Source organism: Oncorhynchus kisutch, linkage group LG20 (genome assembly GCF_002021735.2).
Source record: "Oncorhynchus kisutch isolate 150728-3 linkage group LG20, Okis_V2, whole genome shotgun sequence".
NCBI lineage: Eukaryota > Metazoa > Chordata > Actinopteri > Salmoniformes > Salmonidae > Oncorhynchus > Oncorhynchus kisutch.
In genome coordinates, this window is record NC_034193.2 from 19364838 (window position 1) to 19392741 (window position 27904).

At 42.7% G+C, this 27904-nt stretch overlaps 2 protein-coding genes across 5 annotated transcripts; one reads left to right on the plus strand and one right to left on the minus strand.

Annotated features, from left to right (window-relative positions):
* Window positions 1–25: 25 nt before the first annotated feature.
* LOC109865406 (T-box brain protein 1-like) lies at window positions 26–16792 on the plus strand. The gene is made up of 6 exons (XM_020453547.2): window positions 26–931; window positions 9979–10133; window positions 10929–11050; window positions 11199–11357; window positions 12811–12872; window positions 13247–16792. Exons 1-6 carry the CDS (start codon window positions 384–386, stop codon window positions 14037–14039), a joined length of 1839 nt encoding a protein of 612 aa, XP_020309136.1. The 5' UTR covers window positions 26–383; the 3' UTR covers window positions 14040–16792.
* On the minus strand, window positions 14492–27838 carry LOC109866013 (oxysterol-binding protein-related protein 7). Of its 4 annotated transcripts, none has more exons than XM_020454548.2 (20): window positions 27495–27838; window positions 24969–25209; window positions 24574–24714; window positions 24405–24458; window positions 24203–24316; window positions 23842–24003; window positions 23589–23742; window positions 22842–22963; window positions 22439–22528; window positions 21213–21384; window positions 21026–21117; window positions 20723–20882; window positions 20355–20638; window positions 19943–20080; window positions 19786–19849; window positions 19535–19613; window positions 19162–19457; window positions 18833–18959; window positions 18505–18627; window positions 14492–18021 (listed from the first exon to the last, which is right to left on the minus strand). In XM_020454548.2, exons 2-20 carry the CDS (start codon window positions 25107–25109, stop codon window positions 17913–17915), a joined length of 2622 nt encoding a protein of 873 aa, XP_020310137.1. In that variant the 5' UTR covers window positions 25110–25209; window positions 27495–27838; the 3' UTR covers window positions 14492–17912. The 4 variants fall into 4 exon arrangements, with proteins under 4 accessions (XP_020310137.1, XP_020310136.1, XP_020310135.1 ...); XM_020454547.2 differs by having other exon boundaries at window positions 24960–25209; XM_020454546.2 differs by having other exon boundaries at window positions 22430–22528; window positions 27495–27837.
* Between the last annotated feature and the right edge of the window lie 66 nt (window positions 27839–27904).

The window sequence follows — 27904 nt, forward strand, 5'->3', positions numbered from 1 at the left end:
ATATATCATAGTTTATGAACCTGGGCATGTGTTGGAGATACTGGTAGGGACTCTTGTAAAAAGAAGACAAGACAATCGAAGACCAAATATAAAATAATTAGCCAGTTTATTTGAATAAATAGTAGGCTATTTTAAATGATTGCCAATTTGTTGGAATATTTAAATGTAAGGTGCGTTTTCCAGAAGTCGATAGACTTATTGGTATAGGAACTTTAGTCAATTGTACTTAGCTCGAGTGAGAAAAAAAACATCCGTAGGTGGACGAAATGTTTCAGATTGTGCATTTATCTCAAAATCCGTAAACGCGCTTTCAATTCACTGGACGTGAAACAGGGGCACGGTGAACCTATGACATTGCACATACACTGAGACTGGGGCTGCAAATGGGCGGCATAGGTGGCAATCTTTACCTCAGTATGTTGAATGGGACTGATACGCAAACTTTCGGAAAAGACACCGATATCAACAATCACCTTCAACGCAGCAAGAATTCCGTGGATTTTAAAATGGGAATTCAGGACACCAGATTACATTACCAAGACTCAATTCAAAACGGACAGGACGGATCGGCACTGCCGTACCACGCAGACCAAACTGTGGCCGGATTCGGAGCGCAACCCGGGAGGTTTTACTCACCAACTCCCCACAATAGCTGCCATTTCAGCAGTGTCAGGTCGCCGACTAGAAACGGAACGGGACAGACTTATTTACCAACGGGAAGCGAAGGTTTCTCGACAACTAGCAAAGAAGTTTACCCTGCCTCTGCGGAGAGTTATCCCGCACCCGTTCAACATGGGTACTATCGCGCGCCACTCTACCCATTACCTGGGCTACAGGTGTGCGGAAAGACGCAGGCTCTCCTCAACAACTATCCTCTGTGGGCGAAGTTCCACAAATACCAAACCGAAATGATCATAACGAAACAGGGGCGGTGAGTAGAAATGCAAATTCCGTCAGAGGGAAACTTATTGCCTATTTATAAGCCTACATCTTATTTAGCCACAAAATGACAAAGTAGCACGATTTGTACCATAGGTATGTAGGCGCGCGCTGAACGTTGTTGACAGGTGCCATGGACAGGTATGAGCGCTCGTGGGCAAATCATTGGTGAGGGGAAAGTTCCTTTACTGCCTTGCTCTTGTTATCCTCGAAATCATTCCTAAACAAGGTATTTGCTAATGATGGCCATATTATGAAGTTTCAATTTGTGCCAAACTGCCAAAGCCGAGTTTGTCACGCGCAAATGAATTAGGCCAATACGAATTAATCCAGACAGGGCTTGAGGGTATTGATACGCTACACAGACTAACAAAGTGCTCCAAAAACATGTATTGGATATGAAATGAGTGTTAAACTCGCTGAAAATCTATAGAGCAATTTTCCTAAGATGAAAGGCTAAACTTCAAATAAACTAACACCAGCATTAAGAGCTTCTCACATCATATTTCTCTAGTTTTCCTTTGCGTATTTACATTTTATTTTACCGTTATATCGTAATTGATTTAACTTGTGTAACTAATCATGAAAATAATAGGCCAAGCAATCCAAGTTCTCATGCGTCGGTTTGAGTCCAATGTGTTATGATGACGAGCATAAATACTAACCACAATATCAGAGAAATATTGTTTGCTGGAAAACATAATGACACTTCAGCCTGACCCCCTGAAGTGCATGCAGAGGGTATCACGACGGTGGCATAAGCCACTGGCTCCCAACCCACCCAGCAACGAACACAAGGGGAAGACATTGCTGGAGGCACTGTCGCATAGGTCACCGAGCATTAAGATCCAGTCATGTCGATGATGATTAATTTACTAATATGCGACACATCCATCTGACATAAGGTTTCAGGCCATCAGTTTCTCGTGATTCTGATCTGTCAAAAGACCAAGTGCGCTGTCATATAATAGGACATTGGTATTTTAAATGAATTACATGCTTGCCCTTCCAGTTACCCCTGTATTTACTACCAACATGGAGCTTTTAAAATGATGTAAATACATCATTTGGATGAATATTTTTAAGATACAAACAATTGTGTCATAAATGTGTTATTAGGCTACCTGTGTTTGTCATAAAAATGTGATTATTCTAAAATATATGTACATCAATCACAACAGCGTGCACAAAACAGCATTGATCAATGAAAAGTCGACTATTTAAAAAAAAAAAACATGTACAGTATTTTCATAGGCTACTTTTCATATTCACATGTTGTATACCCAGAATTTGTCCAGTTACTTATGTTCACCCTTTATAGGCTAAACTGTGTCACTGTGTCATCTCTCGCTCTTTCTTAAAAATGAAATGAACATCTATGAGAGTAAAAAATTCCACTTCTTTCCAGTCTGTCCATTTCATTGTATTCTCCTGTCACCGAGAAAGTTCTGCTGCAGAGAGCTCTTCAAGTATAAGCGAATTCTAAGACCTGGCCTTAGGACTACAGCTGCGCATTTTATGTATGCATTTGTGAATTTTTGTGTGACGGTCTTGTTCGCGACTTCAAGAAGTCCTGGACACTGGCGCATTTTAATCCTTGCTGTATTCTTGCACTGTCCTCTGGGACTTTGGAAATGTCTGGCCATGTATCAAAAATTCATTTAGGGCCAAATTAATTATTTGTGGGGCAGGCAGTGTGTGTGTGCGTGTGTGTGTGTGTGTGTGTGTGTGTGTCAGTTTTTGACATAACATCTTCTGGCACATAACCCTGTGGAAAATGACAGTCTGGTCATGGTCATCCCAGCTCATGTAATTAAAGTAATTAATACATCTCTTAAAATACACATAATGCCCCCCCCCCCCTTCACACACACACACACACACACACACACACACACACACACACACACACACACACACACACACACACACACACACACACACACACACACACACACACACACACACACACACACACACAAAGAGGCACTCACCAACATAGCACACACAATAGTAATATTTAGATGCATATTGAATTGAAATACTGCATGTTATAAACAAAAACTCTTCTCATGATGGAATTTTCCACTGCTAGTGAAAGAAAAGTCTTCGAGCTCTTGGGGTACGGGATGCTCATCTGTTCCAATGGAACTTCTGTAAAGCAGAGAGAGAGAGAGAGGAGAGAGAGAGAGAGAGAGAGAGGAGAGAGAGAGAGAGAGAGAGAGAGAGAGAGAGAGAAGAGAGAGAGAGAGAGAGAGAGAGAGAGAGAGAGAGAGGTGGGGGGGGGGGGTGAATTGCAGACCGAGCACCAGCCAGGCTTCAGATGGCCATACACAGAACAGTGGTGCAAGGCACCTTTGATGTTCAAGCTTGGAAGGCAAGGTGTGTTTTTTTCCTTCTTCACCCTCACCTCTTCTCGGATACAGTAAGAGTACAGCAAGTGAGGATCCCATTCCCTCAGAAGAACAAGTCTGGCCTTTGAAATGTGCAGCAATCCCTATGCCTGTGCCAGGGGCCCTAGTTCTCCTCTTCTTTTCAAGTTTTCCTCTAAAACAAGACCAATTCGTTTAACATTGGCTTGGCCCATCCATCTCCTCCACCACTGAATCTCTGTTTGACTCATGGCAGTGGCAATAGTAACCTCAATGAAACCTTATCTGTTGATGAGAGGTTTGTATATTTTGATAGTGGTCTGCCGTGCACTAAGATTGCTGATAGCAACATAACTAAGGAGACGATGTCAGATGATGGTTATACGTGATTCGAATTTGACCAGGACATGCATTTTTTTTTATAGCGACAACTGCGTTCAGCCATTGTTAACGTTTCAGAAACATCTCTTGTAAAAGAAGGCATCTTGTAAAGAAAAAGACAACCATTATGTTGTCGTGTGCCATCTGGATTTTTACATTGTTTAAATCTTTAATGTTCTCTAATTCGATTCTGTTTCGAACTGTTATTGATCTTTAGCATTGATGTGTTCTTAGAAGGAGATATGATTGAGTGCGTTCTTACAGTGTAGACAGAGTTTTGAGCTAACTTGAGACACAGGAATCATGGTTACCTGCTCAGAGTCTGTTTCTGGTTCATTGAATCTTGTTAATGTTGTGAGAAACACATCAAGGGTATATTTCTCACTTAATATGTTACAAAAAACATTTCAACATTAAACAAATATATATATTTAGGATCAATCACAATTGAATTAAACCATTGTGTTATAACTGTTTATTACCCATGTATAAACTATAACTAATAATGAACATGTCTGAAGTAGAGTATGAGGGTGAAGGATGAAGTAGAGTTTGTTTGTTGATTGGTTTTAAGCATCTTTGGTCCTATAAAAGTACTATATAAATCCATTGTTTGTATTATCATTTTTACAGCTCCAGTACATGGAGTTGGCTTTTGAAACTGTAGCAGAAAGTGTAGCGGAAAGTGTCAGAGGGCTGTTTTATTTACTGTAGCTGTCAAGAGGTGTTCCTGAAAACTGGCATTGAATAAAAATGCACATTAGCATTTGTAGAGATAGCAATTAGTGGTTGTAAACATCAAGTGCAACCTAGTCTGTGTCTGGGTAATGCATCTACTAAACAAAAATATAAATGCAACATGCAACAATTTCAAAGATTTTACTGGGTTACAGTTTACAGAAGGAAATCAGTCGATTTAAATAAATTCATTAGGCCCTTATCTATGGATTTCACATGACTGGGCAGGGGCACAGCCATGGGTAGGCCCACCCCTTAGGAGCCAGGACACCCACTGGGGAGCCAGGCCCAGCCAATCAGAATTTGTTTTTCTGGACAAAAGGGCTTTATTACAAATACTCCTCAGCACCCCGTACTGCCAAATTCTCTAAAATGATGTTGGAGGCGGCTCTTGGTAGAGAAATTAGCATTACATTCTCTTGCAACAGCTCTGTTGGACATTCCTGCAGTCAGTATGCCAATTGCACACTCCCTCAAAAAAGTTGTGTTTTGTGGCATTGTGTGACAAACTGCACATTTTAGATTGGTCTTTTATTGTCCCCAGCACAAAGTGCATCTGTGTAATGATCATGCTGTTTAATCAGCTTCTTGATATGGATGTATTATCTTGGCAAAGGATAACCCCCCCCCCCCCCTCCTCTCTCTCTCCCTCCCCTCTCGCTCTCTCTCTCGTGAAGCAGAAGTAGGACTATTTCAAGGTTTTGGTGTCTTAGGATTTTTAAATGACTTGTCACATCCTGTACAGCTGTTGGTGAGTGCATAGATAGAGGATGCAATGTCTTGCAGAAACCTCTAATGCAGACTCTTCAGAAAGAACTAACCCAAGTACTTCCTGTATGCTCTGATGTTTAGGTTCTTCACGGATGTGGAGAATATGGAGCATGTACAGCATGGTGGCGTCCACTCATAAAAACCGTCCCTCTAGGCACACACGTCAGTTCAACATTTAGTTTTTCATTTACATTTGGTTGAGTTGTCAACTAACGTGAATTCAACGTGAAATCAACCAAACAAATCACCATGTCATTGGATTTAGGTTCAAAGTGGGGGGGGGGGAGGAGACGAAATGCCCTTATGTTGATGACTTTTTGCAAATCCAATTAGTTCTCCACGTTGATTCAACATCATCACATAGATATTTACGGTTGAAATGACGTGGCAACAATGTTGATTCAACCAGTTTTTGTCTCAGTGGGTTTGATTTTTAGGTTCATGGTTGCAGCAATAATATTTTTGCATATATTCAGTGTATTTGAATTACTGTGCAGCAAATATTTGAAGTCTACTGCTTTACTGATTCATCCAATGCCAACAGTATCCTGTATCATCAATCATGTCTTCAATGTGTATCAAATAACATCATCTGACTACATATTCCAATCGTTGCACCTGTATTGTTTTCTATGTACAGAGAGGTTATCTATACTGCACATTGATACAGTGGACAGAGAATAGATGCCTCTATAAATAGTGTGAAACTCTGCTTGTGTCCAGCAGCAGCTGTAGACTGGCATGTTTTCATCAGAGTTGATCAAGTGTACTTGTGTGGTGACACAAACTGGACCTGAACTCCTGTCCTGTTGAATCAGTGGGTGCGCTCAAGCATCAAAGTCTTCTCCCCGGTGAATATCCAGTCACTCTCCAGCGTCTGCTTCACATCCCCAGGACAACCCCTCCTTTTTCTCTCTCCTTCTTTCTCTCTCTTTCCCTCTACCCCATTTTTCCTTGACTGTGTGCTCTCTCTTTCTCTATACCCCATTTCAACGACAATCCCATTTTTGTCATTGACATTTTGTTTGTTAACTTCACCCACATTTTAAATGAGTGGCAGTCTGGCAAGTACCACAGGTACAGCTATGACTACATATGACGTAAATATGAGGATTTACTCAGAATGGACACTGCCTTTACCACCACAGGCCCTGTCATACCAGACAGGTTTCGCCTACAGTCCTAGACACTAGTGCAGGAGTCACTGGACATTGAATCATGGCATGGCTAGGCCATTCTGTCGTTGTCCCATCTCAGTCAGCCTCTCTGCCCTTCAACCTCTGCCAGGGAAGTTTCCAGACCTCAGCCTGCACTCTCAATAACGAAAACCCCGAAACCTCCTCCACATGTCTGAGGCTCCGTCGTTGGTTTCCCCTCGACAAGTTCTGATTTCTGATAAAAGGCCTCAGTTTAAATAAGTCTGATAATACAAGTGAAGGAAAATGTCAACTTTCAGTGTTCTTGTTTTCTGTTAATCTCATGGCGCAGGGTTAGTGGGGTTCTGCTCATGACTCAAACAGCCTGCCGCCAGTTTCTGTTTTCACTTATATTAAATGCCCAATGCAGCTGTTTTTTTTTTTTCAATATCAAATAATTTCTGTGTAACAATTAAAGTGCCTTACTGTAATAGATTTCCATGAAGAAAACAACTATTTCTAAAGTATGAATTTAGCTAGGACTGTCTGAGAGTGGTCTGAGTGGGGGAGGGGAAAACTGAAAATTAGCTGTCATTGGCAGAGAGGTTTGCAAATCTCTCTATAAATCAATTGACGCGAAAGCCGAAACTCCCGCCCATGCAAATCTGCTGATTAGAAGGACCTGTATAGGTTGTATTTTCAACCAGCAACTATCAGGAAATCATACTGATAAAACATGTTCACACTTTTACAATGTTAGTTTCGTCAGCTGTTGTACAATATAATACAAAACACAGGAAAAACTGAATTTTGACTGCACTGGACCTTTAAACACAGACCTGGATGGAGAAACCTATCGCCTGTTATTCGTTAGCAGCTAAGGAGCTGCCACAATACATGGATTTCACCAAGAACTGTGATTGATGGTTGCACTAGGCTGCCCATAATGCACACGTAGCCAGACTGCTATCCAGACTGCTATCCAGACTGCTATCCAGACTGCTATCCAGACTGCTATCCAGACTGCTATCCAACAGTGTAGCTGTTTACTGTTGAAGGAAAATATGGCATCACCTAATTAGATTTTGTACAAAGGGTATATGATGTGTGTAAGGTCTTGTGAGTTTTGTCAATGAAATCAGTTAGCACATTATCTCCTACAGACACAGTATATGACAACCGCTTCCATCTTGTCACAGAAGCATGCAGAACAAACGCAAACAAAACGTATTCTATAACAATTGCTAGGTTTTCATCCAATTGGCAGCAGATTTTCATGTGAATATTCTCAGATCCGCATAAATAAAATATGCTCATTTTCCCACCAGTGGTTTTCACCAAACTGACTTGTCACAGATTAAAACCAGTACGTGATGACGTGGTGTACACAAAATTGACATTTTCACTTAAGTTTTCATGGACCGAATAAAAATCGAATGTTCAATGTTGTCTCGATTGCATTTTCATCTCTACACAAAATTTTGCGTTAAATAGCAAATATGCCTACTAACAGCTCGCAGGTACAGTGTGGGTATGCTGTGCGGGTAGTCTAGTCTACATGATGAGATTGTTATGGATAAGAGCGAGACCCTCGATATTTATTGGAAAGGAGCATCAAGATCACTGTGCACTTTCACCACCCTGTGTGAAGTTAATCATCATGTATTTCATCTGTAAACTGCATTGTTTCCCCGAGTTGTAGTGGGAGGACCACACTACACATCATCACGTGACTCCAAGTTTACTTCGATTTGATGGTTGTTATATCAATATTTGCTCTTAAAGGCGTTTCCTCCGCCATTTCTCCAATAACCATGTCGAACCTAAAAATGATCTGTTGGCTTTAAAAAAAAAATATACCAGAGCTGTCGTGATTTATTTGTGTATGGTATGACTTTTCTCGCAAAAAAACTGTGGATGGAAACGTGGTCATTGAAGAGGAAACTCTGTTTTGTATCAGTAGAGTACAGGTTGACTTGACTAAATGACAGTTGCACTGAAATCTGTGAGATACACACAATACACACACACACACACACACACACATATACACACACGCACATACATACCCCCCCCCCCCCCCCCCCAATGGTGTAGGAGTTACCCTCCAGAGTGAATTCCCTCTGTCCACACACACACACACACACATACACACACAGTTTCCCCCAAAAACAAACATCTCTTTATACACCTCACTTGTTTTACACTGCTTAATGCTGAAACAGCTTGAGGGTGGAATAGACTGAATTTAAATGAGCTGAATTTATAGGCTCACAGCAAGTGGAAAAGGCAATGTCCCTTCTATCATACCGAGGCAGACGGGACTGTCAATGTAAAGAGGCAGAGCATCTCTCTCCCTCAATCTCTGCTATAGTATTGTAGGACTAAATACTTTACCATGGCTTAAAGAGACCGACATTTCACCCTCTGAAAGGTCAGCGCCTGCAGTATTAATTATTAATTTTGTTGCGAAATTGCATTATTTTTCTCGCCATAGTTTATTTTATTTGGATAGGGACACAGTACAAACGCATTGACACACTGAGCAGGTTGTCAGGTTGCATTGCTCTATGCTGTTTCTAGCTCATGCTACATTTTAAAGCCTGTCTCCAAATGGACTGCAATGGATAATAATAGTCATTTCCTGAGTTGGCTGGTTGGTAGCGATGAGAGTATCTGTAAAGGAAGTGTCTTTTTAGCATAGCTTCTAGAACTTAGAACCACCGCAAATGAATGGTCAAAGCCTTATCTGATCAAATATCTATCCGTCACTGAAGCACACTATCTCAACGAATGTATTGTATTGGCAGCGCTGTAGCCTCAGGTACTACGGAGTGTAAAAACAACGGACCAAATGTCAAACGTGCCACGAGGATTTAGCGCCACATACAGCAGCAACCTGCAGTATCATAATGAAGCCATATACAACCCAGTGTAAACTGATAGGTGTATATATAGTATAAATGGCAGGGCGCCTGAGGGCAAGGGGTTATATAATGTATTCGGGAGAATCCACTCCAGCAGAAAGAAATCCTGTGGTTGTGTTGTGTGTACGTGCTCCCGTACGTGTGTGTGTGTGTGTGTGCTGTACAATATGTATGTGTGTGTGTGTGTTTGGCCAAACTTTAGCCAGCATTCCCCTACTTTATTGCCTGGGGACAGGCTGACCTCCCCGTTAACTTCACGGCCCCGGTGCTCAAAATCTGTTCACTAAAGTAAAGCTGCAGCAATCAGACGCTGCTTTCTGGTCCATCTTTTATTAACGGTCATATTACATTTTTACCTCCACTACACTCATACCCCCACCCCCCACCCCACTCTGCCCCTCAGCCCTCTAACCGCACCCCAAAAAAAACGTGATGGTAGTGTTGTAAAGCTGTCAAGTCAGGAAATGTTAATTGCATTCATATATTTTTACTTCAATTGTGTGTATATATCCACATTGGAATAATGGTAGTAAAGCAATAACACCACTCATAATACGGCTTTTATAAAGAGCAATACCACATAATTTTTGTGTTACTTAAATTCAATCTGGCTCTATAAGAAAACGCTACAGTCTCAGTGTATTTTAATCAACTATGTCTATCTAACTCTTCTCTCATCTTCTGATGACGTTTTTCTCCTCTCTTCTACTCTAGGAGGATGTTCCCCTTCCTGAGTTTCAACATCAGCGTTCTGGACCCGTCAGCCCACTACAATGTGTATGTGGACGTGGTCCTATCCGACCAGCACCACTGGAGGTACCAGGGAGGCAAGTGGGTCCAGTGTGGCAAAGCAGAGGGTAACATGCCAGGTATGATTACCTAGCGGTTGAGAACGTTTCAGGCCAACGTTGGACCAGTAACCCGAAAGGTCGCTGGTTCTAATCCCTGAACAGACTAGGTGAAAAATCTGCCCTTGAGCAAGGCACTTTACCTAAATTGCTATTGTAAGTCGCTTTGGATAAGAGCATCTGCTACATGACTTAAATGTTAAAATATCTTAAATATGTATTGCCACACCACACTCTCTGTCATCCATACTGTTCCATTCAATGACATACAATGGTACAATGAGTGAAACCAAAGGATCCCTCCAGAGTAGCATTGAGAGTTAGAGCATCAACGTGACCTTAGCATTTATAACCATGCTTATCGATTGAATGGAACATGGATTCAGTCTTTTCCTCAGTGGCTAATCATCCCTCTCACTCTACTCCATTCGTTTCAATTTACCCAGTGTGAGTGAAATCACCAAGAGACTCAACCTAAGGCAGCTACATTGTTTTGTGAACGATGACAATTTCAACCCGCCGTACAGCACTGCAGTCATTGAAATAGGTCAACCTGTGTCATACACTAACATGTATTGTGGCTGTGTGGCTCCTGACTAATTACAGTGCCGTGGTAGCCGTGGTAACATTGTTGTGGTAGCTATGATTCTTTAGTAACATGTTAGTAGGTCGTTTTGCTCATGTTAACTGGAGCTGTGATTGGTTAGTATGGCATTTGCTTGTAAAGGATTTGTGAAGCAATAATGTAGGCCTATGTAGACTTGTAAAGGGCTTCACGAAAGCTTCTTTAACATTGTTTCTAATTCTTTCCAATAGGGAACAGGATGTATATGCACCCAGACTCTCCCAACACAGGGGCTCACTGGATGAGGCAGGAGGTATCGTTTGGCAAGCTCAAGCTCACCAACAACAAGGGCAGTGCCAACAACGTGGGCCAGGTAACGTAGGGCAAATATGCCTCAGAAACTCATTTAAAGATGTCATCAAATCCAAATTAGATTTTCCATTGGTGGTACTTTTCATTGTTTTTTTCATGGTTGTTAATGCCCTTCTAGGACTAACTCTCCTGTGCTTTTTCCCTCTTAGATGATCGTTCTGCAGTCTCTTCATAAGTACCAGCCACGGTTGCACATCGTCGAAGTGAAGGAGGATGGTTCTGAGGACCTCTTCCTCACCGCCAAGGCCCAGACGTTCGTCTTCCCAGAGACCCAATTCATCGCCGTCACAGCCTATCAGAACGCAGACGTGAGTCACCTCGCCTGACCTCAACAGCTCATTTGACTAGCCCTTTTCCTTAGCATACCATAGACCAGGGGTTACCAACCCGGTCGATCTCCAAGGCATTTCTAGTCGATCGCCAAACATTTCTGTAAAAAAAGCAACCTTTTTTAAAAATTATTATCGGGTTGTTGGTGGTAGGTGCAGTCAATTCAGCTGCCCTGCGCCCGGGTAGGCAAACTGTTGCCATTTTATGTGTCTGAAGGTACAAACTCTGCCTTCCCGGTGGGCCTGGAGAGGAAATCAAGTGCACTATGCCTCCGCTGGCCAATCAGATTGCTTAAATTGTTTAAATCCATGACTAGAGAAAGACTGTCAACGAATACAGCAAAGTGCTGCTGTTTATATGAGTGAGTTCATGTTTAAGTTCTTACTCAGCACTGTCAACACTTTGTATTCAACACTTTATTCACCCATAAAATGTGTGTTCTTCCTATTTCCACTCAGCTCTACAACAAGCAGTGCAGCAGTAATGAATGAGTAGGAAAGTGTATCTATAGCGGCTTGGGTCTTTTTTAATATCAAGGAACATTTCTCTGTTCATAGGAGTAACAACCTGAATTTGTGCATGAGGCAGAAGCAATGTGATGCGACTCGAATTTCGCCATCAGCTGGAAGACGGTGTCCCTTTTTGGTCAGTGTCAGTGGTGGAAAGGGAGAGCGGAGGGATGTTGAGAGATGTTGCTCTCTCCCTCCTCTGAGACTGACCATCAGATGTAGGCACCATCAGCCCAGTAAAATAAAAAGCAAATTATTTAAATGTATGCTCACCCAGCTGTGCCTCACAAGTAATACAACAATGGATCTATTACCGGTGTGATCATATAGCCTACCTCAAATTTTGAAATATATATATTTTTAAGTGTCCCGAACAACATTTCATTGGCAGGTCAATTCAAGCAAAGCCAGTATGCAGGGATAATGTATTGGGCCTATTGCTTACTGCACATACCTGCACATACCTCACTGGTACAGTACTGTCTTTAATTGGTTAATGTTGCATAGGCTTACATTTTTTTAAGTCATGTTAACAAAAAATCAGAGTGGTAGATCTCGGCATGCATTTTGACTCAGAAAGTGATCTTGACTCAGAAAAGGTTGGTGACCACTGCCATAGACAGTTATATTATAACGTAATTAAGAATAGAAGTGTACTCACACTGAAGTGCCAAACAAGAAGACTTTCCCGCGATAAGAAAATAAACTATGTGTAACCCTCATTAGTAATTTCATGCTGTCAGTGATCTCACTTTCTCTCTCTCCCACTCTCTCTCTCACTCTCTCTCCCCCTCTCTCTCCCACTCTCTCTCCCCCTCTCTTTTTCCTATGCGTCTAAGCTCTCACACTCTCTCTCCTCAACGATCTGTCTATCCTATCCTTGCCCCCTCTCCCATCCTGTCTCCTGCTATTTCTTACACAGATCACCCAGCTAAAAATAGACCATAACCCCTTTGCGAAAGGTTTCCGGGACAATTATGACGCGTGAGTATGCCAGAAAATAACCAAATGAATAAAGAGAAAACAAAACCCCTCAAAAACATCTGTAGTCTTGAATGAGAACGTTTGACATTTTAAACCAGCTCTATGTCTGTACAAGCGGACGCTGAGGCACAAGTGCTCACACACGTACTCAATCCTACCATATCAACACTGGATATATCCAACTAATAAATATACAATTGCTAACCCTAATAGGCCAATGTATTTCTATCTCAGAAAGACGTGTTGATATGAGGAGGTGTGAAAGACCTGCTAGATGGTTAAGAGACATTTGATGTGACACATGTTTTGCCAGGAAGTAACACGTCTTCTTGTGTTGCGCCCCCTCCCCCGTTCCTCCCCGTTCCCCTGCCTAGGCTGTACGCACCACCTGACTCAGACCGCGTCACCCCCTCTCCCACCGAGGGCCAGCAGCTTTTGGCAGGTACCTGCTATACCCAGGGGTACCTGATGGACCAGTACATGAACCCCCTGCCCCAGAACCGCTTCTACAGCCGGGAGCACATGGCAGCCATGGGCCATCAGACCAAAGACCCCTCAGCCAGCCCCCACAGCCGCTGGTACCGCTCCCCCCAGCAGAGTGTCACCTCCAACCGGCTGGACTTCAACTCCTATGAGGGTGACTTCTCCAGCAACAGCTTCTACAAGCCCTTCCCCCTGCAGACGTCGGCCCACCACACGCTGAGCTATTACGAGGACAGCCCGTTCGCCACGGCCAGCGTATCCGTCTCAGGAGCCTCCTCGGCAGCCTGGAGCACCGGCCGGCCCTCCCCTCAGTACCTCAACCATCCCTGTTCCAGTAAAGTCGGCCCCAGTCTAGGCTGGTTCAGGCCTATGTCCTCTACCTCTCCAGGTCACCCCAGGCTCCACCCCCCGTCCCTCCTGGAGCCGCTCCGCCCCCCACCTTCACTGCAGGACAAGCCCAAGGAGGCGGGGGTGGGAGGAGAGGACCCCTGGCTGGAACCCCCCTCGGTCAAATCGGTGGACTCGGCTGACTCCGGCCTGTTCGAGGGCGGGGCAGAGGGCAAGAAGCGACGAGTGTCACCCTACGCTTCCAGCACGGAGAACTCGCCGCTCACCCGCAGCGTGGAGGTCTGTGAAAAGGACTGCAGTAGTGATGCCGGCTACTACGGCTTTTATACCCACTGAAGCCGCCCCACCCACCACGTAAATACCCTCTCCTAGTGTCCCCCTCCTGTCCTCTTTGTTGTTTGGTATCTCCCACATGGCCGTGTCTCTCTGCCTGTCCCATGAAGTCATGTAATGGCGCTGGACGGAAGCTTCATTGGCCACAGAACGCCAACATCACAGATGGGCCAGGTAAATGGCACCTCAGCCATTTTGACACATACAGACAGACTGGACCTCTCGACAGCCCAAAAGGGAGGCTTCTCTAAGGTTGTGTTTTGGTTACGTGTTTGAGGACAAGGACCTCCAAAGGTCAGGCAGGAACACTTTGAACATGACTGTTAATGTGTGCGAGGGCCAAAGTGCAAAGGCAATATGACTGGGTCCACAGACACTGCCCTAGAAACATACAGACACACAGACCTTTGACTTAAGTCTTTTTAACGTTTGGGGATTCAAAAATAAGACGTCTGCACACCTGCTGACAGACCCCTGCAGGGACTGTCCAGTCTTCCCCCATCACGCTCACACACTCTCTTTCACACACAGACACACGCTCTCTCTCACACACACACACACACACACTATTCTCCAGCTCCACTTTTAGTATATGCTCGCGGTCACATGACCCAATGTACTGAGACGCAGACACGACTGGTTGTATGCTAATAACAAAACGGAATCATTTCTGTCTCATCCTCTGTCTGAGGAGTTTGGAACTCCCCCTTGTGACAGCAGAGAAGAACTGCAGGCTGATGGCGAGCGTGCAGAGGCCAGTGTCAGGTGTTAGAGGTGAGGGGAGCTTAGCGAGCACATGACCAGAAGGGTCAAGGCTAATTAGCATCAAGGCTGATGGGCCAGTCTTCCTGTGACCTACTGTCGCCTACATCAGGTCTGTCATTTAGAACAACACAGCCTTAGCAGCCAATCCAAAGACTCACAACACAATGGAAATCAGCATATCTCACAGACAATCTGAGGCAACTACAAAGGCGATGAATTAAAACGTGAGCCAGTCAGACAACACACAACATAAATCATTACCAGCAGGGTATATGGTTTTTACATAGAGGAAGTCTCTGGGGGTGACTCTGGGGGTGACAGGCAGCCTCTCACTCAGAGGACACTGGGATACTGGTGGTCTAAAACCACATATTGCTGGGAGTGTGTGCTCCAATTGCGAGGCCATAAGAAAGGACAGGAATATAATCAAGGCAAGGCTTCATTATTTATTGCACTTATGATTACGGTATATCGTACACAGTACAGTCAGAAGACACATGGCCTGTCACTTATTAAGTGACAGGCCAGCCATGAAAACATGACTCACAAACACAGTCACTCACTCACACTGGAAGGTGACCAAAACAATTCCACTTTTGAGTTTAAAAAAAGACAATGGGTCTGTGTGTCTACAGTCAGCCCTACTGGCTATGATTGAATATACTTCATGTAAGATATTTTTAAAAACAACATTTTTTATCCTACTTACATATACTGGATGTTCATTTTGTTTACCTCAAAGTGTTTTTATATGATTAATTCATGAATTGTACAGATGCCAACTTTCAAAGGGAAATTCTGCCATTTTGTGTCAGGCTAAACTGCCTTTCTACAAACAAACAGAGAAGCTGGTTTTCCTATTGGAAGGCGGAAGAAATCAGTGATTCTCTGACATAAAACTGGAGCAATAGGATGGAGAAGAAAATCAGATCTGTGGTATTGCAGAACTCTTGTAAATGAAATATGTTCGCAAACAGAAAGACACCTTCCCTAAACAGAGCTTAGTATAATGTGACTTTGCTGTGACACCATCATAATGCAATAATGCCACAGCACAGTAAAGGTCATTGGACTGACTTCATGTACTACAAAAAGGGGAAAGGGAATCAACTGGAATTTAAAAAGTCTAGCTATAGATGTTTTCTTATGTAGAGTTGATCTTATGCTGGACACTATAGAAATATATTGCTAACATGAGTCTCTTCCTAAAAAGTTTATTTTTACCCTTAAGCAGTTTAAATGAATGAGAAAAGGGGACTTCATAATTACAGATAGTTGTTTGTTAAGAGGTGGAAAATTCATCGTTATTTAAGTGCAATTAAAATGAGATGTGAATTAACGTTTTATTTATAAAGTGTTCAGTATTGCAAGAGCAAATGAAAAATATTGATTTGATCAAATGTTTGGAAAATGTGCAGAAATGTTTTACTCTGTATCTTGTGCTACATGATTTTGTATGTGACGCTGTCTGGCACTGTGACCTGCATTAACATGACTGCTAGTGAGTTGAGAGATATAGATCATTCTGTCTGTATGTGGTGTAGACTCCTCAGGACCGCCTCCTGGTGTACATCTCCTTACAATAAACAAAACAAACTCCTGCCAATAGAAATCTTCTAGAAACGATCCATAACCCATGATTCATTGCCATCCTTTTATTAGAATTATGTTGTGAATGGGAAATGTCATCCCTTCTCGACTTAAAAAGCTCAAAGAGGATTAGGATGGGGTAGACTTGAAAGGTCAAATTCTCCATCCAACAGTTGGATAGTGAAACATGTTAATTTGTGTTTAATGTGGACTGTTTGTCTCCGGGGTAGGGCACCTTGCCTTCAGTCTGTGAAATGGCCGGTCCTTAAATTATCGTAAAGGTGTATAAATCAGTAATTAACTCAATAGGTCCGAGGAGGCTGTAAAGGATGAATAGATTCTGATGATCCAGGAATGCAGTAGAGAAATGCAAAATATTGTAATAAATTAAGATTTTTAAATATTGTCTTCGCTTTATTCTAGTGTAATAAAGACTCGATTAGCAGAAAACATTGAAGGACAAAAAAATGTTTAATTTATTAAAAGGTGGCTTTAATAGTCTTTTACTGTGTTTTATTCATGAATTAACATTTCATAATCACAACTGTTTAAATTGAATCTCAAACCAATGTAAAAAATAAAATAAAAAAAGACAACCTCAAGATTATAAACAGAATAATACCCACATACCCATTGTACTGTATATTAGACATGTTGATATTAAGTCTAGCTTGATTATAATGTAATTATACTCAACCATAAAATATACTTTATTAACACAGACTCATTATGCAACCAGTTGCCTTGGTAACCCCTTTCAAGAGCAATATGTTAAATCACAAGTAACAGCATTATTATTGTTCACTAAAAATCTAATCAAAAATACAACACTTACATTATAAAAAGTAATTTATGTGCACCCTAAATGACAGACTGGTATAGGCTACATTCCCATGTCAAATTGTTTGACTTACTAAAACACTCAGGTAGGAGAAAGGAATGTTTGAACACACCAATGCCACTGAAATAAATATGATTCAACAATAATTCATAAAATGGGCTTAATCCTAATTTAGGATTCACAAATCATGCATAGATGACTTAGAGAGACGTGTGAAAATTGAGTGATGACGCAAAAAGATTGAGTTGGGAGACAGCTCCGGGAGTATTAAATACACATTTTTCTACCTTTACAATATCTGAAGATTAGTCACAGTAAATGTCTTGACCTGAGCAAATTAACCTCACACTTCCAGCCCTCTAGACAGCAAATACATCTTGAAAGGATAACATAAATGTACACAAATGGGGAATGACCATAAATACATTGCAATGGACTAAATGCGAGTATGAGAGAAATGTCTATTTATCCTTTCCAGGTGACGCTACACATTCTGGGAACTATTTTCAACTTGATGTTTCAGTGGATCCAAGTCGTTTCCAGACTTTCCCCAGAGGTTTCCCATGAAGCAGCCAGGGAGGGAGTGCAAATCAGATGGCAATGATGGAAGGTGGGGCCTCAGGACGGTTCATCGATGCCTTCACCAACTCCACCAAATGGCCCCAGTCTGTCTGTTTCATTCACCATAGTTCTAGGTTGTGTGTGTTAGCAAAGCCCGGGTTCTCTCGGACTTTCCAATAGGTTCCATTGGTCAGCCACACATCCCTCCCAGAGGAATCCATGGCTTTCCTAAAGATGGAAAATGATTCAATTACAGAAAGCATACCTAGTATTAAACCAGTGGAGTCCGATATGATCTTACTGTATATCACAATTGAAGTTTGGTTTAAAACATTTTTTTTTAAGATTTGGGGGTATTATCCTAGATATACGAGTACCACTGAAGACTAAAAGGAAAGGGACTTACTTAAAGAAGCGTGGCGTGTGCTCCTGTCCTTTCTTAGCCAGTTGAAAAGAAAAGGGACCGACTTAAAGAAGCGTGGCGTGTGCTCCTGTCCTTTCTTAGCCAGTTGAAAAGAAAAGGGACCGACTTAAAGAAGCGTGGCGTGTGCTCCTGTCCTTTCTTAGCCAGTTGAAAAGAAAAGGGACTTACTTAAAGAAGCGTGGCGTGTGCTCCTGTCCTTTCTTAGCCAGTTGAAAAGAAAAGGGACTTACTTAAAGAAGCGTGGCCTCCTGTCCTTTCTTAGCCAGTTGAAAAGAAAAGGGACTTACTTAAAGAAGCGTGGCGTGTGCTCCTGTCCTTTCTTAGCCAGTTGTTTCCTCCGCTCCCTCTGCATGTCTTCCACTTCTTCTTTAAACTTGTCACAGTCATCCACCCTCCCATCCTCCAGCATCCTGAGGAAAATAAAAGAACAATCATCAAAAACACACCTATTCATCGAATCCATCATATCTACGAGAAAGGCCCAGAGTTTTTCCTAGTTGTGTCACCTAAAACAGGAAAACGTCATGGGCCTGTTAATATAAAAATATATATATATTTGTAAAATGGTGGTTTTCCATTTCCTAATCAAACCCGACCCATGGTGGCACCACTCACCTCTGGTCAGGACGAAGGCGTGAGTCTGTGGGGGGCAGAAGAGGCTTCAGGCCTGGGGTGAGCTCGTTCAGCTCTAGTGTGAAGCTTGAGAAGCCATAGTACAGGTAGTAGTCCTTGGGCTGGGAATCTGTACAGTGAAATAGACCACTGAGGTCAGCTACAGCTAATGTAACCACAGCCTCAAACCACAATGTCTTTAGATAGCATATCGCTAAACAGTAAAAAATAAATCAAATTTAAAAAAACTAGGGTTTGTAGGCTTTTTTGATACAAGAATTCTCAGTTTTGAACTTTTCAGACTATTTTCCTTGGGTGGGTGGGATACTCACTTGGCTTCCAGATACACTGTGGAGTGGGCAAGGTGTCACAGAAGATGCCCTCATGCCACAGCCCCCCAAACCGGTGGATAACACTCCCAGTCTGGTCGACCACGGTGCCCTGCACTTCATTCTTGTTGGTGTCCGACCCCCAATAGCGGGACTTAACGAAGGTGATCTTACAGGTGCACGCGTTGCCGTTGAGGTTACGGATGATGACCTCCCCATAGTGCTCCAGGTAGCGCTGCTGGCTCAGGACATTATGGATGCAGGTCACCACTTTGTTCCACTCATAGTGGTCCCCAAACCTAAAAGAGTGATGTTCATTTCTAACAGTTCGAAGGAGCAGATAGTAAAGAAATGGCCACCATCAGCAGACTCTCACCTTGGGAGAGTGACATTCACCATCCCTGTTGGCATGATCTCCAGTGACTTCCCCCAGAACTTATTCTTCCACCGCTGGTCTGTTTAGGCAACACAAATAATGTTGTGCTTCATGAGAAACGCATTAATGATCAAAGTTTCAGATAGTTTCTAAATGTTTAGAAATGGTTCAAAACAAAAATGTCAAGACACTTGCTAACACTAGCAGACTAGAATCAAGGTGTTTCTCAGTTATAGATCAGTAAAGCTCACCCTGCCAGAAGGAGAAGTTATCTGAGTCTGCGTGACACGCAGAGATGGGGGGGTGGTGGCAGACCTGATGAAAGACAAGAATGGTTTAGTCTGAACACAACAGAACTAGTCTGACCTGGTCTGCTGAGGAATGTGAGAGAAGATTCAGTCCTCCTACCTGCTCACTGATGTAGCGGAAGCCCTTGTCTTCTCTCAGACATTCATAGGTCTCCCCCAGGAGTGGGTTGAAGGGCTTGTAGCGGTTGCGGTAGTGAGCTGTAGCATAGCCAGAGATGGCAAAGGCACCTACGTAGACCTGCACAAGACCAGAGAAACGCCTTCGGTCTTCTAATCTAACATACTGCGAATCACTAGCATAGCTGTCGTTACGTGGTTTCATTTAAACCGTGAGGCTCTGTGCATACTGTATTCTAGCATATACCTTTGACACAACGGAAATGTTTTATTATAGTTTAGTGATGTGTCCAGATGCTGCTAACTTGAGCACTTTTCCATTCCGTGTTTAAGGTGGCTCTTACAGCCTTACATCCTTTGAGTTACAAAATTTGAAGACATTTAAGAATCCTCACCATCCTCTGGTAGGGGTCTTGTGTGTTGTTGGCAGTGTCCAGCAGCTCAGAGTACTCAAGCTCCTCACACAGTCTTTGCATCAGATTGATGGGCTCGTTGAGAGCAGCAGGCATGGAGACACGGGACAGGTCCTTGCCTATGTTGTTATAGAGGATCTGCATCAGGCCCACCTGGGCGTTGTCCGGGCAGTGGGCGGCCAGGGTGGTACGGCGGCCCGTATTTTTGGGCACAACACAGTTGGGAGTCTTAGAGATGCTGGCACGGTATTCACGAGTGGCTGAAGCTGTGGGGGAAAGAGATCAGTTTCAATAAATTGAAAAAAATGCTAATTGCTAACTGGTTACAGAGCGTGTGTATGTGTGTTCACCATGTCCTTCCTCAGGTTCAGAGTTGCTGGTTGTCCCTTCACTCAGACCAGACTCGGACTCAGAGAAGCTCCCATTCAGGACATCGTCACTCGCATCAAAATACTCAGCTGCAGAGTCTGTCACCGATGGCGTGTGACGGGACTCGTTCCCAGATACAGTCTAAAGAGAGGAAGAGTGACAAACAATAAAACACCATGAGAAAGACAGCCAAGAAGACAGTCGGTGAGGAAAAGCACCCGCACACAAATAAATACACACATTTCGTAAACCAAGCCTGTCTCCATGAAGGCATATACCCTCACCTCAGCCAGTGTGGTTGATTGGTGGTAGGTATCCTGCAGTCTCTGACGCTCCTGGGCCAAGGCATCATGCACAGACTTGAGGGACGCGTGTACTGACAGGGACAGGAAAATAAAGACATTCACGTTTAGCATTAGTAGTAATGAACGCACAGAACATGTGTGAGTCCATGTGTGTTTTGACTCTGACCTCTTTGGGACACGCTACAGATGTCCTGCTGGATCTTCCTGCCTTCTGGGGAGGTGTTGGTGGGAGGGGACAGCTGGGAGTAGACATAGTCTGGGACGGCGGGGACATAGTCTTGAAGGGAGGGGACAGACGCACCCAGTTGGGACGAGCTGTTCAGGTGACTAGAGGACAGCTACAAAATGGAGGAACGATGGAGAATGAACAAGTAGAACCAACTGAACAACCATTTATTTGCCAGTCACTGATTCCCCACATTAGTGAGATGTCAAATATGTTTGTATGTAGAAGGAAAATGAATAAGAACTGTGTACAAGCCATGCAATATAGATACTATGGAAGATTAAAAGCTATTGTTTAATTCTTTATTTCATGAAAAATTAACCGCTTTTTCTCCGTGATTTTGTTATTACGATCTTGTCTCATCGCTGCAACTACCTAACGGGCTCCAGAGAGCCGAGGGTTGTGTCGTGTGTCCTCCAAAATATGACCCGCCAAGCCGCACCCGCTCGCTTAACCCGGAAGACAGCTGCACCAATGTATCAATTGTCCCCCACCCTATGGGACTCAGTCACGGCCAGTAATGACACAGCTTGGGATTCGAACCCCTTAGACCACTGCGCCACTCAGGAGGCCCGCTAGTGTTCAATTCTACTGTAGGAGCATGTACGTCCTACAAGGAATTAACCAAAGTCTTATTTCTCAAACATATATATCACAGCTACAACTTCCATTCAATCTGATTGCAGTCTGTAATTGTAAAAAATAATGGGTTTGCTCAGTCTCTGAATCTAAATCTGATTTGACCGTACATTTGTTTTTACCCCTGTGTCTGTGTGACTGTCTAGACAACATGGAAGAGATCAATTAGACTAGCTAGGTGTTCCTTGCTTTGGCAGTCTGCCTTGTTTCCTGGTGTTGACTCACTGATTTAGTAATCCCATGAAAAGATTTTGGATTAAAAGGAAGCCTAAAAAAGTTATCAGATGATCGGGTTAGCTAATACTCAAAACCAACACATACTCTTTACAGGTTGGTTAGTGGTACACAATCAACTTTTGGAATTTTTGTATTAAAAAATATGTGAACATTAGTGCCAAATCAACAGGGAAATGCACTGGAACAAATATCCATGAGTAAAACATTTAAAAAGTCAGTCTAAATCACCTACACATTTAATCTAAGAACCACAGGTAAAAAAGAAAATGTATGTTACTAACCTGTCTTACCATTCCAAGGGCCTCTACCCTTGACATTGTGCGCGAGTGACCCCATATCTTGCAAGACCTGGACTTCTTGGGTTTCTCAAGAGAGAGATTCTTGGTGGAATAAAAAAAAATGTTTTTAAAAACAGACGAGCCATTTATCTCATTACATTACTTAATTCAAGCATGTCTCACACCCTTGTCCTCTGCAACTCCATGTTCACTTGCCCCTAGGAAAAGTCACCCCTTACTGCTAGGAAAAGTCACCCTTTACCGCTAGGAAAATGTGTAGACTTGAAACAACTGGATAAGTGTTGATATTTAATCCTAGCCAATGCGATGGCTGGAGTGGAACCATTACCACACTGCTAAACCTATACTAGGAAGGGTTGGTTTGGAGCTGGGCCGTAGTGTTGCTTCATCTCACCTGCATGCTGATGATGCGCTGCAGCTCGCCGTCGGTGAAGGCCTGCTGGCCCCCCTCCAGCAACTGCAGCCTCCGGACCAGTCGGTTCAGCTCAGACAGTTCCAACTGACAACGGTTCAGCTCTGAAGAAAAAATAAAAATAAAAAATAAAAAAAAACAGAGACTCTTAGGGAAGATCCCAGAACAGTTCTACTGGAGAGTTAAGACCTGGAGCGAAACATTCGTAGATCTCATCAAATCACATTGCTAGCAGATGTTAATGCGAGTGTAGGGAAATGCTTGTGCTTCTAGTTCCGACCATGCCGTAATATCTAACAAGTAATCTAACAATTTCACAACAACTACATTATACACACACAATTGTAAAGGAATGAATAAGAATATATACATATAAATATATGGATGAGCGCAAGATGCAGTAGATGGTATAGAGTACAGTATATACACATATGAGTAATGTAGGGTATGTAAACATTATATAAAGTGGCATTGTTTAAAGTGACTAGTGATACATGTATTACATCCAATATCTTATTATTAAAGTGGCTAGAGATTTGAGTCAGTATGTTGGCAGCAGCCACTCAATGTTAGTGATGGCTGTTTAACAGTCTGATGGCCTTGCGATAACCATGGTTGTCCATGAAGCGCCATTTATGACAATTAGAAACTAGGCGATTTACGTGAGTGCAACAAAAAAGACAACTTTGGCAGCCATTTTTGAGTTTACTTTGTATACGAGTGCAGTACCTTGAGCACAGCTGTCTGGGTCATGAGTCTGTTGTAACCAGGCTGACACCTTCCCATTCACCCCCGGGTTGACAGAGGGAAACTCGGACGGTGTTGGTGCAGCTATCTCACCCACGTAAGAGTCTGTAGTGCTATGGTAGTGTTGGTAGGAAGACTGGTATACAGATGAGAGAGGGAGACAGACACTGACAAGTCAATACAAGACTATAAACCACGAACAGAGACTGGACCTGTACAGAGCGAGAGGACTCACCACGTCCTGCATGCCGTTCCTCTGTGCTAGTCCAGGCACACTGGTGCACTGGGACAAGGCCTGGAAAAAGCCATTGTGCACTTGAGCAGCCTCATTCTTCTTGAACATGCGATGGGCACTCAGCTTGGCCACCCAGATGTAGAACAAGTCATGACTATTGGCCTAGGAGAGGAAAGAACGGGAAGAGTGGAGTTCATTTGTATTACTACAGGCATCTAAAAACGAATCCAGAAAACCTAATCCAACTGTTCTCCAATTCAACCTTGGACAACATTGAACTTTGTTTACTAAGTTACTTAATTATAATTTATGTAGTGAAGTTGGAAGACAAGCTGAAGTAAGTGAAAGGGACTGGGCATACCTTCATATGATATAGAACATCTCCTGCATCCAAATCGATACGATTGGATTTCTTGTTGATAGACATGACTGCAAGGCCGACATCTAATGAACCATGAAGCTTTCCCCTTGTGATCTTTAAAATAGAATGTGCTTCCCATTATATTATTAATGCCGAGTTGATCATTTAACTAAAATACATAATATAGTGAATGTACACTTACATCTTGTTGGGTTTTGGAATAGCGTAAGATCCCCGTTTCCAACACAAAGTACCTCTGAAAGTAGGATCAAAAACACATTAAACTAATTTCTAATTAAACTAATGTGAAATAATTTCCAAAATAGTGACCAAACACACTGGTGGATTGGTTTAATGGGCAGTTTGCTGACCTTGTGCCAGCCTTTCAGGGGCCATTTTCTCCTCTTGAGGAGGTATCCTTCACAGATGCCTGGGATGGTCAGGTCCTGGGAGTTGTCACCAGACATCATTTCCACCTGAAGGTCATCCATCACCTCCCAGTCTTTAATGTTCTGAGGGTGAACCAACACCATAACAAACACATCAGCACCCATCTGGAGACATTGTTATTTGTGGGATGTTAACACACAGTTGGATGTTTTGTTTGGATATTTGATATTTAAAAACAGGTGCAGAATGGGTTTAACTCCTTACCTATTATGTACAGAACATAATTTTTGGTTGTGCTTATTGTTAACTGAATGTGTTGATGTTGATTCTTTGTCATTGTGACTCTCTCTTGGTGGAAGAGACATACCGTACTCACCCGAGAGTGACGGGAGGAGGCGGTGCTACTGCTCCGAGAGTGGGTGGGTTTGTTCAACGTGGGAGGGGTCTTCTCCAGGCCACTCATCAGAGATTGGCTGCGGTTGAGCGTGGACCCGTACGGATTTTGAAACGAATCCATTTTGAAATGATAATGTCAGGCTTCCCTCCCTTGTGTTATTGGTAGACTTTTCAATAAGACTGTTCCACTACAAACTCCCAGTCATCTCAGAAGTATGGGTCTGAGAAAGAAACACATGAAAGAATACAAATATAGATGGCTACTCTTTGCAAACATGTTTCCTCCTGTCAACATGTATAAACTGCTGTTGAATGAGGCTGTGCAAGGTTGAGGCTTCCTTTGAATAAGTTGCATATTCTAAATTATTAAACTTGTCAATTGTTAGCTGAAATTATGTGAATAAGGGTCTGAAGAGTGGACAACCTTAGGTTGACAAATCTCATGTCTGATGTCCTATGAGGCCTGTATTCATAACTTCTGGGCGGGTATTATTTCAAAAAGACTAAAAGCACATCTAGCTCTTGGCAAAGGTTTGCACGGGGGCTTGTGATAGAACCCAAGATTCCTCTCACCCTTCCCCAACATGTATTTGTGATACTGAGCCATTTAATATCAATGTCAGATTTTCCATCCTGTGTAATTTACACATTTTTCCATTTCAATGTAAAGGAAGAAACATGACATCAGAGGCCATTACCTGTCGGGTGATAGGGTTGTTCTCACTCCAACAGACTGGGAATCTGAGGAGAAGATTACTAACCTCCCTTCTAATTGGCTTAACCTTTTTTAGTAAGACCTCTCCTGAACATGCAGTAATGAGATCACAAGGCAGAGAACAGTGAAGATCTGGCGGTGACAACAGAAAAGGTTCAAGGCCTGGGTATGGTAGTGCTAGGCCTATGCAAAAGTTACATCTACAGCCATTGAAAACACAACAGATCATGTGTATGACTTGAATACATTGTAGGTTCCAACAGGGGGCGCAACTTCGGTTTTAGAAGTGGAGGAGACTGTTATTTTTTATCCATTAGGAAAACACTCCAAACAGTCTACCCGCCCAGAGGCGTCAGCATGTTCCCAAAGCACACCGTTGCCTCGTTTTGTATCGCATTCCAATGATAAAACTGGAAAAAAAATGCAATTTCAGAATGTGAAAGTTGCACCCCTGGGTTCCAAGACAAGTGTTTTGAGCTCATGAATGTATCCATGTGCATCCATGCAGGCTTTGCTTGGTATTAAATAAGGGGTGATGGTTGAGGACAGAGGTAGAGAGGGAAGCCTCTCTGACCTCCGTCAGGGAAGCGTGTGGCAGAAACAGGATAATAGGATTTGCTGCTAACCAAGCTTCAAGCTTGCTTACTCAACGCAGAAAAATACAGAATTATCTATAGTCACCAATTACAGTGTAAACCCTCCACATCATGCTCTGTATATGGGCCTGCTTGGCATATTGAATTGGGCAATCAATCCATTGAATTGTGAATGCTATGTGGATATATGTTGATGTTTAGGCCCTAGTCCTTAACCTTTGCTGTGGCAGTCAATGCCTGGTTATTCTAGGCAACATTGCTAGTGTGACCAAATGTAATCTTATATTACGTTTAAGGGTGACCACTATTGACAACTTACAACTAACTGAATCAATGAAGGATTTATGTCTGCCAAAAAGAGGCCAGACTGCAGTCATTGCATCAAATGGGAAATGGTGTCATCTCTCTACTCAACATTGCTCTAAATTCTCTGAAGTTTCCCCTGGTGAGATTCTGTGGGCAGTGCACAGAGGAGGTTGATCCTGCCTCCAACTGATAAGTATAATGGTACTGAAGAGATATGAGAAGTCTGTGCATATTACAGGGCTCACCATATTATTTTCCAGCACAACAAGGATATGAGGTGACTGACGCATATACAGTGTACAACCACAGACAGGTTGTTAGTCATAAAACAGCAGGTGAGTAAACTTGCTATGTGGTTACATACAAACTACGTGTTATTCTCAAGAATGCACAATGCAAAAAAGGCATAACCTTGGGCCCCATCACAATGGTTAAATTGGGGCAAGGAGGCTCTTATCGAAAGCCCATTATGAAATGACTGTACCACACAAGTTGACTCATGTCCTGAACTAAAACAAACCATTTGAGCGTGACACATGTTCATTTGGGAATTACCTTCAACTGGTATCTTTTCATAAAAAATAAAACAAACATTAACATTTAGACATAGGGGCCTAGTCCAATGAATGTGCTTAAGTGTCAAAAACATGTATTCTATAATAGCCTGATCTACAATGATCTGATATTGCATTATTTGCCAATTAGCAACATTTTGAAAAAGGTAAACCCAATAAATAATGTAGTTTGTTTTGGTTATGTGGTTGTTTGTTTAGTTGATTGAAGTGGGCATGTTGAAATTGCATCTATATCCTTGGAAATTCCCCGTTCCTGAACAGTCATCTCTTCAACTACACATTAATCCAACAAAATATTCACTCTGCGAGCTTACCTGAAGTTCATGTGTGACCACTCTCATCGCGGTAATAAATATATTTGGAAATGTCCGACAAACCTCGTGATTTCCCATTTGTTTGACAAATCACACAGCTTTACCCGATTGCGGGACCATGTCTTTCTCAACACACGTGCGGAAAAACAAGACGCGCCGTCAAAAAGTATTGTAGAAACTGCCAATGTCTGCTTCGCTGTGCACGTGTAATGAGTCAAACGCATCACCCAAATCCACGGATAGCTGTGCCACTGCGCAATATGGCCAGGGAATTATCCGCATTAGCCTAAGGAATTACATGTGCTCATTGGATGTTTGTTGCTAGACATGTAGGCCCGACAACTGAGGGTGCACCTAGGCCTGTCTGTCTCTATATCGCCATTGGATAACTGCATGTTTACAATAATTTA

What these genes read in the sequence shown, in the direction of transcription:
- LOC109865406 (XM_020453547.2), top strand. Translation starts at nt 384, where the DNA reads ATGGGCGGCATAGGTGGCAATCTTTACCTCAGTATGTTGAATGGGACT. An exon ending in ATCATAACGAAACAGGGGCG is followed by an intron (nt 932 to 9,978) that starts GTGAGTAGAAAT and finishes CTTCTACTCTAG; the next exon opens with GAGGATGTTCCCCTTCCTGA. An exon ending in CAGCCTATCAGAACGCAGAC is followed by an intron (nt 11,358 to 12,810) that starts GTGAGTCACCTC and finishes TTTCTTACACAG; the next exon opens with ATCACCCAGCTAAAAATAGA.
- LOC109866013 (XM_020454545.2), bottom strand. Translation starts at nt 25,109, where the DNA reads ATGGATTCGTTTCAAAATCCGTACGGGTCCACGCTCAACCGCAGCCAA. An exon ending in CCCTTGGAATGGTAAGACAG is followed by an intron (nt 21,385 to 22,429) that starts GTTAGTAACATA and finishes TCCATTTTGTAG; the next exon opens with CTGTCCTCTAGTCACCTGAA. An exon ending in ACAGTGTATCTGGAAGCCAA is followed by an intron (nt 18,960 to 19,161) that starts GTGAGTATCCCA and finishes TTCACTGTACAG; the next exon opens with ATTCCCAGCCCAAGGACTAC.